At 46.3% G+C, this 12,248-nt stretch overlaps 1 protein-coding gene across 2 annotated transcripts in view; it reads right to left on the bottom strand.

The window, feature by feature from the left end:
* Positions 1 to 12,248, bottom strand: part of LOC106597605 (uncharacterized) — a 57,613-nt gene that overhangs the window by 33,169 nt on the left and 12,196 nt on the right. For both annotated transcript variants that reach the window (XM_082972983.1, XM_082972984.1), the window contains exon 4: positions 9,369 to 9,413. In XM_082972983.1, coding sequence (XP_082829109.1) covers positions 9,369 to 9,413 — 45 coding nt within the window. The remainder of the gene's footprint in view (positions 1 to 9,368; positions 9,414 to 12,248) is intronic.

Here is a 12,248-nt window from a genome sequence, read left to right as displayed (position 1 = left end):
GACAGGGGAGGGGAGAAAGACAACTAGTATATAGACAGGGGAGGGGAGAAAGACAACTAGTATATAGACAGGGGAGGGGAGAAAGACAACTAGTATATAGACAGGGGAGGGGAGAAAGACAACTAGTATATAGACAGGGGAGGGGAGAAAGACAACTAGTATATAGACAGGGGAGGGGAGAAAGACAACTAGTATATAGACAGGATGGAGGGGAGAAAGACAACTAGTATATAGACAGGGGAGGGGAGAAAGACAACTAGTATATAGACAGGGGAGGGGAGAAAGACAACTAGTATATAGACAGGGGAGAGGAGAAAGACAACTAGTATATAGACAGGGGAGGGGAGAAAGACAACTAGTATATAGACAGGGGAGGGGAGAAAGACAACTAGTATATAGACAGGGGAGGGGAGAAAGACAACTAGTATATAGACAGGGGAGGGGAGAAAGACAACTAGTATATAGACAGGGGAGGGGAGAAAGACAACTAGTATATAGACAGGGGAGGGGAGAAAGACAACTAGTATATAGACAGGGGAGGGGAGAAAGACAACTAGTATATAGACAGGGGAGAGGAGGGGAGAAAGACAACTAGTATATAGACAGGGGAGGAGGGGAGAAAGACAACTAGTATATAGACAGGGGAGAGGAGAAAGACAACTAGTATATAGACAGGGGAGAGGAGAAAGACAACTAGTATATAGACAGGGGAGAGGAGAAAGACAACTAGTATATAGACAGGGGAGAGGAGAAAGACAACTAGTATATAGACAGGGGAGAGGAGAAAGACAACTAGTATATAGACAGGGGAGAGGAGAAAGACAACTAGTATATAGACAGGGGAGAGGAGAAAGACAACTAGTATATAGACAGGGGAGAGGAGAAAGACAACTAGTATATAGACAGGGGAGGGGAGAAAGACAACTAGTATATAGACAGGGGAGAGGAGAAAGACAACTAGTATATAGACAGGGGAGGGGAGAAAGACAACTAGTATATAGACAGGGGAGGGGAGAAAGACAACTAGTATATAGACAGGGGAGAGGAGGGGAGAAAGACAACTAGTATATAGACAGGGGAGGGGAGAAAGACAACTAGTATATAGACAGGGGAGAGGAGAAAGACAACTAGTATATAGACAGGGGAGAGGAGAAAGACAACTAGTATATAGACAGGGGAGGGGAGAAAGACAACTAGTATATAGACAGGGGAGGGGAGGGGAGAAAGACAACTAGTATATAGACAGGGGAGGGGAGAGGAGAAAGACAACTAGTATATAGACAGGGGAGGGGAGAAAGACAACTAGTATATAGACAGGGGAGGGGAGAGGAGAAAGACAACTAGTATATAGACAGGGGAGGGGAGAAAGACAACTAGTATATAGACAGGGGAGGGGAGAAAGACAACTAGTATATAGACAGGGGAGGGGAGAAAGACAACTAGTATATAGACAGGGGAGGGGAGAAAGACAACTAGTATATAGACAGGGGATAGGAGAGGAGAAAGACAACTAGTATATAGACAGGGGAGGGGAGAAAGACAACTAGTATATAGACAGGGGAGAGGAGAAAGACAACTAGTATATAGACAGGGGAGAGGAGAAAGACAACTAGTATATAGACAGGGGAGAGGAGAAAGACAACTAGTATATAGACAGGGGAGGGGAGAAAGACAACTAGTATATAGACAGGGGAGGGGAGAAAGACAACTAGTATATAGACAGGGGAGGGGAGAAAGACAACTAGTATATAGACAGGGGAGGGGAGAGGAGAAAGACAACTAGTATATAGACAGGGGAGGGGAGAGGAGAAAGACAACTAGTATATAGACAGGGGAGGGGAGAAAGACAACTAGTATATAGACAGGGGAGGGGAGAAAGACAACTAGTATATAGACAGGGGAGGGGAGAAAGACAACTAGTATATAGACAGGGGAGAGGAGAAAGACAACTAGTATATAGACAGGGGAGAGGAGAAAGACAACTAGTATATAGACAGGGGAGGGGAGAAAGACAACTAGTATATAGACAGGGGAGGGGAGGGGTGAAAGACAACTAGTATATAGACAGGGGAGGGGAGGGGAGAAAGACAACTAGTATATAGACAGGGGAGGGGAGAAAGACAACTAGTATATAGACAGGGGAGGGGAGAAAGACAACTAGTATATAGACAGGGGAGGGGAGAAAGACAACTAGTATATAGACAGGGGAGGGGAGAAAGACAACTAGTATATAGACAGGGGAGGGGAGGGGAGAAAGACAACTAGTATATAGACAGGGGATAGGAGAGGAGAAAGACAACTAGTATATAGACAGGGGAGGGGAGAAAGACAACTAGTATATAGACAGGGGATAGGAGAGGAGAAAGACAACTAGTATATAGACAGGGGAGGGGAGAAAGACAACTAGTATATAGACAGGGGAGAGGAGAGGAGAAAGACAACTAGTATATAGACAGGGGATAGGAGAGGAGAAAGACAACTAGTATATAGACAGGGGAGGGGAGAAAGACAACTAGTATATAGACAGGGGATAGGAGAGGAGAAAGACAACTAGTATATAGACAGGGGAGGGGAGAAAGACAACTAGTATATAGACAGGGGAGGGGAGAAAGACAACTAGTATATAGACAGGGGAGGGGAGAAAGACAACTAGTATATAGACAGGGGAGGGGAGAAAGACAACTAGTATATAGACAGGGGAGGGGAGAAAGACAACTAGTATATAGACAGGGGAGGGGAGAAAGACAACTAGTATATAGACAGGGGAGAGGAGAAAGACAACTAGTATATAGACAGGGGAGAGGAGAAAGACAACTAGTATATAGACAGGGGAGAAAGACAACTAGTATATAGACAGGGGAGAAAGACAACTAGTATATAGACAGGGGAGAAAGACAACTAGTATATAGACAGGGGAGAAAGACAACTAGTATATAGACAGGGGAGAGGAGAAAGACAACTAGTATATAGACAGGGGAGAGGAGAAAGACAACTAGTATATAGACAGGGGAGAGGAGAAAGACAACTAGTATATAGACAGGGGAGAGGAGAAAGACAACTAGTATATAGACAGGGGAGAGGAGAAAGACAACTAGTATATAGACAGGGGAGAGGAGAAAGACAACTAGTATATAGACAGGGGAGAGGAGAAAGACAACTAGTATATAGACAGGGGAGAGGAGAAAGACAACTAGTATATAGACAGGGGAGAGGAGAAAGACAACTAGTATATAGACAGGGGAGAGGAGAAAGACAACTAGTATATAGACAGGGGAGAGGAGAAAGACAACTAGTATATAGACAGGGGAGGGGAGAAAGACAACTAGTATATAGACAGGGGAGGGGAGAAAGACAACTAGTATATAGACAGGGGAGGGGAGAAAGACAACTAGTATATAGACAGGGGAGGGGAGAAAGACAACTAGTATATAGACAGGGGAGAGGAGAAAGACAACTAGTATATAGACAGAGGAGAGGAGAAAGACAACTAGTATATAGACAGGGGAGGGGAGAAAGACAACTAGTATATAGACAGGGGAGGGGAGGGGAGAAAGACAACTAGTATATAGACAGGGGAGGGGAGGGGAGAAAGACAACTAGTATATAGACAGGGGAGGGGAGGGGAGAAAGACAACTAGTATATAGACAGGGGAGGGGAGAAAGACAACTAGTATATAGACAGGGGAGGGGAGAAAGACAACTAGTATATAGACAGGGGAGGGGAGAAAGACAACTAGTATATAGACAGGGGAGGGGAGAGGAGAAAGACAACTAGTATATAGACAGGGGAGGGGAGAGGAGAAAGACAACTAGTATATAGACAGGGGAGGGGAGAGGAGAAAGACAACTAGTATATAGACAGGGGAGAGGAGAAAGACAACTAGTATATAGACAGGGGAGAGGAGAAAGACAACTAGTATATAGACAGGGGAGGGGAGAGGAGAAAGACAACTAGTATATAGACAGGGGAGGGGAGGGGAGAAAGACAACTAGTATATAGACAGGGGAGGGGAGAAAGACAACTAGTATATAGACAGGGGAGGGGAGAAAGACAACTAGTATATAGACAGGGGAGGGGAGAAAGACAACTAGTATATAGACAGGGGAGAGGAGAAAGACAACTAGTATATAGACAGGGGAGGGGAGAAAGACAACTAGTATATAGACAGGGGAGAGGAGAAAGACAACTAGTATATAGACAGGGGAGGGGAGAAAGACAACTAGTATATAGACAGGGGAGAGGAGAAAGACAACTAGTATATAGACAGGGGAGAGGAGAAAGACAACTAGTATATAGACAGGGGAGGGGAGAAAGACAACTAGTATATAGACAGGGGAGGGGAGAAAGACAACTAGTATATAGACAGGGGAGGGGAGAGGAGAAAGACAACTAGTATATAGACAGGGGAGGGGAGAAAGACAACTAGTATATAGACAGGGGAGAGGAGAAAGACAACTAGTATATAGACAGGGGAGGGGAGAAAGACAACTAGTATATAGACAGGGGAGGGGAGAAAGACAACTAGTATATAGACAGGGGAGAGGAGAAAGACAACTAGTATATAGACAGGGGAGGGGAGAAAGACAACTAGTATATAGACAGGGGAGAGGAGAGGAGAAAGACAACTAGTATATAGACAGGGGAGGGGAGAAAGACAACTAGTATATAGACAGGGGAGGGGAGAGGAGAAAGACAACTAGTATATAGACAGGGGAGGGGAGAAAGACAACTAGTATATAGACAGGGGAGAGGAGAAAGACAACTAGTATATAGACAGGGGAGGGGAGAAAGACAACTAGTATATAGACAGGGGAGAGGAGAAAGACAACTAGTATATAGACAGGGGAGGGGAGAGGAGAAAGACAACTAGTATATAGACAGGGGAGGGGAGAGGAGAAAGACAACTAGTATATAGACAGGGGAGGGGAGGGGTGAAAGACAACTAGTATATAGACAGGGGAGAGGAGAAAGACAACTAGTATATAGACAGGGGAGGGGAGGGGAGAAAGACAACTAGTATATAGACAGGGGAGAGGAGAAATACAACTAGTATATAGACAGGGGAGGGGAGGGGAGAAAGACAACTAGTATATAGACAGGGGAGGGGAGAAAGACAACTAGTATATAGACAGGGGAGGGGAGAAAGACAACTAGTATATAGACAGGGGAGGGGAGAAAGACAACTAGTATATAGACAGGGGAGGGGAGAAAGACAACTAGTATATAGACAGGGGATAGGAGAGGAGAAAGACAACTAGTATATAGACAGGGGATAGGAGAGGAGAAAGACAACTAGTATATAGACAGGGGAGGGGAGAAAGACAACTAGTATATAGACAGGGGAGGGGAGAAAGACAACTAGTATATAGACAGGGGAGAGGAGAAAGACAACTAGTATATAGACAGGGGAGAGGAGAAAGACAACTAGTATATAGACAGGGGAGGGGAGAAAGACAACTAGTATATAGACAGGGGAGAGGAGAAAGACAACTAGTATATAGACAGGGGAGGGGAGAAAGACAACTAGTATATAGACAGGGGAGGGGAGAAAGACAACTAGTATATAGACAGGGGAGAGGAGAAAGACAACTAGTATATAGACAGGGGAGGGGAGAAAGACAACTAGTATATAGACAGGGGAGGGGAGGGGTGAAAGACAACTAGTATATAGACAGGGGAGAGGAGAAAGACAACTAGTATATAGACAGGGGAGAGGAGAAAGACAACTAGTATATAGACAGTGGAGGGGAGAAAGACAACTAGTATATAGACAGTGGAGGGGAGAAAGACAACTAGTATATAGACAGGGGAGAGGAGAAAGACAACTAGTATATAGACAGGGGAGGGGAGAAAGACAACTAGTATATAGACAGGGGAGGGGAGAAAGACAACTAGTATATAGACAGGGGAGGGGAGAAAGACAACTAGTATATAGACAGGGGAGGGGAGAAAGACAACTAGTATATAGACAGGGGAGGGGAGAAAGACAACTAGTATATAGACAGGGGAGGGGAGAAAGACAACTAGTATATAGACAGGGGAGAGGAGAAAGACAACTAGTCAGTCTGTGTCTAACCTAGTCAGTCTGATAGATCAGCGTCTAACCTAGTCAGTCTGCGTCTAACCTAGTCAGTCTGCGTCTAACCTAGTCAGTCTGCGTCTAACCTGGTCAGTCTGCGTCTAACCTGGTCAGTCTGCGTCTAACCTGGTCAGTCTGCGTCTAACCTGGTCAGTCTGCGTCTAACCTGGTCAGTCTGCGTCTAACCTGGTCAGTCTGCGTCTAACCTGGTCAGTCTGCGTCTAACCCGGTCAGTCTGCGTCTAACCCGGTCAGTCTGCATCTAACCCGGTCAGTCTGCATCTAACCCGGTCAGTCTGCATCTAACCCGGTCAGTCTGCATCTAACCCGGTCAGTCTGCATCTAACCCGGTCAGTCTGCATCTAACCCGGTCAGTCTGCATCTAACCCGGTCAGTCTGCATCTAACCCGGTCAGTCTGCATCTAACCCGGTCAGTCTGCATCTAACCCGGTCAGTCTGCATCTAACCTGGTCAGTCTGCATCTAACCTGGTCAGTCTGCTCAGATAGTCTCAGGTCTGTCTGAATACACATTTTGCTTTTGCAACTTATTTATCACAACAAAATACTTTACTAAAAAAGGACAGGAAGTGTAAATACACTGGGGGGGGGGAATAAAAACAGATATTTTCCTTCAAGAATACATGAGTAGTACACACAAATACATGAGTAGTACACACAAATGGTCAGGGGTCTACGAGACGTTTGCCAAGTTTTATTGATAAAAAAAATTAATTAAAAAAAAATGTAAAAAAACATTCATACTCCACATTCCAGCTACCCAATCATCAAAACAGAATAATTTTAATAGCTCACTGTCATACAGCCTTTAACACCGTTAAAATGTAGTAATGTTGTGTTCTGATTTAACGAGAGAGAGAGAGAGAGAGAGAGAGAGAGAGAGAGAAGCAGGTCAGTGGTTCATACTACACTGTAGATCTCCGTCTTACTTCAGCAACAATATAATTTGAGGATAAAACAATAAATATATTGGAGGATAAATTACATCTGCTAAATGATAATATATATATATATTAAGTAAATCTCTTCAAAAACACAGTGTGGTGACAAAGCATGGTGCAGTAGAGAGGATTTGGCAAGTTTAAAATGTTAAAAGTTGTTTACATGGCTTCAATAAGTTTGAAATCAAGATTGATAACAGGTATTGTTTTTAAATTAGTGTCCTAAGGGGGTGAAAGGTCATGGATGAGCAAAAAAAATTAAAAATAAAACGTCGAGTCTTCATTTAGAGAGAAAAATGTTTAAAAAATGAAGAGAAAACTTCGTTCTTCAGGAATGTAATTGTGCTCCGGATACGTGTGTATGCGTGCGTGTACAAGTGTTCGGGAACGAGTGTGTGTGTGTGTGTGTGTAACGTGCGAGTGTTTGTGTACGAGGCGAGTGTAAGCAGCAGCAAGTGTACGTCCCCCCCTTTCAGACTAAAAGACAGAACAGAGACGTCTCTTTACACGACCAGGGACAACAAAACATCACATTAATATCACAACAATCCAGATCATTATAAAACCAGCAATGAATGTTTTAAAATAAAGTTAACATCGTCTTTTATAAATATTACTGTGTATATGTAATGTATATATTACATTATAAATATTACTGTATATATAATACATTATAAATATTACTGTATATATATAATGTATATAATACATTATAAATATTACTGTGTATATATATATATTACATTATAAATATTACTGTATATATAATACATTATAAATATTACTGTATATATAATACATTATAAATATTACTGTATATATAATACATTATAAATATTACTGTATATATAATACATTATAAATATTACTGTATATATAATACATTATAAATATTACTGTATATATGTATATATTACATTATATATATTACTGTATATATAATACATTATAAATATTACTGTATATATAATACATTATAAATATTACTGTATATATGTATATATTACATTATATATATTACTGTATATATATATATATATAATGTATATATATTACATTATAAATATTACTGTATATTTGTAATGTGTATATATATATTACATTATAAATATTACTGTATATATATATATTATAAATATTACTGTATATATAATACATTATAAATATTACTGTATATATAATACATTATAAATATTACTGTATATATAATACATTATAAATATTACTGTATATATGTATATATTACATTATATATATTACTGTATATTTGTATATATATATATATATAATGTATATATATAACATTATAAATATTACTGTATGAATGACTAATATCATGTTACAAATTAAAAAACGTAATTTAACCCCATTTAAACAGGGAAGGATGACATCTGTACATCTCCAGTATTGTTATTAAGGACGGTCCCGTTAAACCCTTCCTTAGATACTGTAAATATATATGACATAGATAATAAACACCACACAGGCAATAAACACCACAGGAATATTTTAACTTTAAAAATAAACACACTGGACATAAAACCAACCCAGTCGGTCAATGTAACTCTTTAAAAAACAGATTCACACTTAGTTTCAATCCAACTCAACTATTTTAAGGGAAGGGAAGAGGAGAGGAGGGAAGAGGAGAGGAGGGAAGAGGAGAGGAGGGAAGAGGAGAGGAGGGAAGAGGAGAGGAGAGGAGAGAAGGGAAGGGAAGGGAAGAGGAGAGAAGGGAAGAGGAGAGAAGGGAAGAGGAGAGAAGGGAAGAGGAGAGAAGGGAAGAGGAGAGGAGGGAAGAGGAGAGGAGGGAAGAGGAGAGGAGGGAAGAGGAGAGGAGGGAAGAGGAGAGGAGAGGAGAGAAGGGAAGCGGAGAGAAGGGAAGAGGAGAGGAGGAAAGAGGAGAGGAGGGAAGAGGAAGGAGAGAAGGGAAGAGGAGAGGAGAGAAGAGGAGGGAAGGGAAGAGGAGGGAAGGGAAGGGAAGAGGAGGGAAGGGAAGAGGAGGGAAGGGAAGAGGAGGGAAGGGAAGAGGAGGGAAGGGAAGGGAAGAGGAGGGAAGGGAAGGGAAGAGGAGGGAAGGGAAGAGGAGGGAAGGGAAGAGGAGGGAAGGGAAGAGGAGGGAAGGGAAGAGGAGGGAAGGGAAGAGGAGGGAAGGGAAGAGGAGGGAAGGGAAGAGGAGGGAAGGGAAGGGAAGAGGAGGGAAGGGAAGAGGAGGGAAGGGAAGAGGAGAGGAGGGAAGAGGACAGAAGAGGAGGGAAGAGGACAGAAGAGGAGGGAAGAGAAGGGGAGAGAAGAGGAGGGAAGAGGAGGGAAGAGGGGAGATATAGTATACCTTTGAGAGTTGGGCCAGTGATATAGATGCAGCATGATCATCAATCTGTTTGAATTAGAGACAAAAATCAGATTACTGCTCCATCACACACACACACACACACACACACACACACACACACACGAGCTAGATATCTACTGTCAAAACAGTGTTGATGGTATTAAATAAATAAATCAGTTATAAAAACGCTGGAACAGACTGCCAGCTCAAACGGGCGTCCAACCCGCCTCCTACCGCCCAAACCTAGTGGTTAGAGTGGAGGGGCGGCAGGTAGCCTAGTGGTTAGAGTGGAGGGACGGCAGGTAGCCTAGTGGTTAGAGTGGAGGGACGGCAGGTAGCCTAGTGGTTAGAGTGGAGGGGCTGCAGGTAGCCTAGTGGTTAGAGTGGAGGGATGGCAGGTAGCCTAGTGGTTAGAGTGGAGGGGGGGGGGGGGGCAGGTAGCCTAGTGGTTAGAGTGGAGGGGCGGCAGGTAGCCTAGTGGTTAGAGTGGAGGGGGGGGGGGGGCAGGTAGCCTAATGGTTAGAGTGGAGGGGGGGGGGCAGGTAGCCTAATGGTTAGAGTGGAGGGGGGGGGGCAGGTAGCCTAATGGTTAGAGTGGAGGGGGGGGGGCAGGTAGCCTAATGGTTAGAGTGGAGGGGGGGGGCAGGTAGCCTAATGGTTAGAGTGGAGGGGCGGCAGGTAGCCTAGTGGTTAGAGTGGAGGGGCGGCAGGTAGCCTAGTGGTTAGAGTGGAGGGGCGGCAGGTAGCCTAGTGGTTAGAGTGGAGGGGCGGCAGGTAGCCTAGTGGTTAGAGTGGAGGGGCGGCAGGTAGCCTAGTGGTTAGAGTGGAGGGGCGGCAGGTAGCCTAGTGGTTAGAGTGGAGGGGCGGCAGGTAGCCTAGTGGTTAGAGTGGAGGGGCGGCAGGTAGCCTAGTGGTTAGAGTGGAGGGACGGCAGGTAGCCTAGTGGTTAGAGTGGAGGGACGGCAGGTAGCCTAGTGGTTAGAGTGGAGGGACGGCAGGTAGCCTAGTGGTTAGAGTGGAGGGGCGGCAGGTAGCCTAGTGGTTAGAGTGGAGGGGCGGCAGGTAGCCTAGTGGTTAGAGTGGAGGGACGGCAGGTAGCCTAGTGGTTAGAGTGGAGGGACGGCAGGTAGCCTAGTGGTTAGAGTGGAGGGACGGCAGGTAGCCTAGTGGTTAGAGTGGAGGGACGGCAGGTAGCCTAGTGGTTAGAGTGGAGGGACGGCAGGTAGCCTAGTGGTTAGAGTGGAGGGACGGCAGGTAGCCTAGTGGTTAGAGTGGAGGGGCGGCAGGTAGCCTAGTGGTTAGAGTGGAGGGGCGGCAGGTAGCCTAGTGGTTAGAGTGGAGGGGCGGCAGGTAGCCTAGTGGTTAGAGTGGAGGGGCGGCAGGTAGCCTAGTGGTTAGAGTGGAGGGGCGGCAGGTAGCCTAGTGGTTAGAGTGGAGGGACGGCAGGTAGCCTAGTGGTTAGAGTGGAGGGACGGCAGGTAGCCTAGTGGTTAGAGTGGAGGGACGGCAGGTAGCCTAGTGGTTAGAGTGGAGGGACGGCAGGTAGCCTAGTGGTTAGAGTGGAGGGACGGCAGGTAGCCTAGTGGTTAGAGTGGAGGGACGGCAGGTAGCCTAGTGGTTAGAGTGGAGGGACGGCAGGTAGCCTAGTGGTTAGAGTGGAGGGACGGCAGGTAGCCTAGTGGTTAGAGTGGAGGGACGGCAGGTAGCCTAGTGGTTAGAGTGGAGGGACGGCAGGTAGCCTAGTGGTTAGAGTGGAGGGACGGCAGGTAGCCTAGTGGTTAGAGTGGAGGGACGGCAGGTAGCCTAGTGGTTAGAGTGGAGGGACGGCAGGTAGCCTAGTGGTTAGAGTGGAGGGACGGCAGGTAGCCTAGTGGTTAGAGTGGAGGGGACGGCAGGTAGCCTAGTGGTTAGAGTGGAGGGACGGCAGGTAGCCTAGTGGTTAGAGTGGAGGGACGGCAGGTAGCCTAGTGGTTAGAGTGGAGGGACGGCAGGTAGCCTAGTGGTTAGAGTGGAGGGGCGGCAGGTAGCCTAGTGGTTAGAGTGGAGGGACGGCAGGTAGCCTAGTGGTTAGAGTGGAGGGACGGCAGGTAGCCTAGTGGTTAGAGTGGAGGGACGGCAGGTAGCCTAGTGGTTAGAGTGGAGGGGCGGCAGGTAGCCTAGTGGTTAGAGTGGAGGGGGCGGCAGGTAGCCTAGTGGTTAGAGTGGAGGGACGGCAGGTAGCCTAGTGGTTAGAGTGGAGGGGCGGCAGGTAGCCTAGTGGTTAGAGTGGAGGGGCGGCAGGTAGCCTAGTGGTTAGAGTGGAGGGGCGGCAGGTAGCCTAGTGGTTAGAGTGGAGGGGGGGGGGCAGGTAGACTAGTGGTTAGAGTAGAGGGGCGGCAGGTAGCCTAGTGGTTAGAGTGGAGGGGCGGCAGGTAGCCTAGTGGTTAGAGTGGAGGGGCGGCAGGTAGCCTAGTGGTTAGAGTGGAGGGGCGGCAGGTAGCCTAGTGGTTAGAGTGGAGGGGCGGCAGGTAGCCTAGTGGTTAGAGTGGAGGGGCGGCAGGTAGCCTAGTGGTTAGAGTGGAGGGGCTGCAGGTAGCCTAGTGGTTAGAGTGGAGGGGCGGCAGGTAGCCTAGTGGTTAGACGGCAGGTAGCCTAGTGGTTAGACGGCAGGTAGCCTAGTGGTTAGAGTGGGGGGGCGGCAGGTAGCCTAGTGGTTAGAGTGGAGGGGCGGCAGGTAGCCTAGTGGTTAGAGTGGAGGGGCGGCAGGTAGCCTAGTGGTTAGAGTGGAGGGGCGGCAGGTAGCCTAGTGGTTAGAGTGGAGGGACGGCAGCGTAGCCTAGTGGTTAGAGTGGAGGGACGGCAGGTAGCCTAGTGGTTAGAGTGGAGGGTCGGCAGCGTAGC

This window comes from Salmo salar, chromosome 03 (genome assembly GCF_965601325.2).
Source record: "Salmo salar chromosome 03, fSalSal1, whole genome shotgun sequence".
In the NCBI taxonomy this organism is placed as follows: Eukaryota; Metazoa; Chordata; class Actinopteri; order Salmoniformes; family Salmonidae; genus Salmo; species Salmo salar.
Note: the sequence above shows the minus strand (reverse complement) of the source record. Positions and strands in the feature narration are given on the sequence as shown.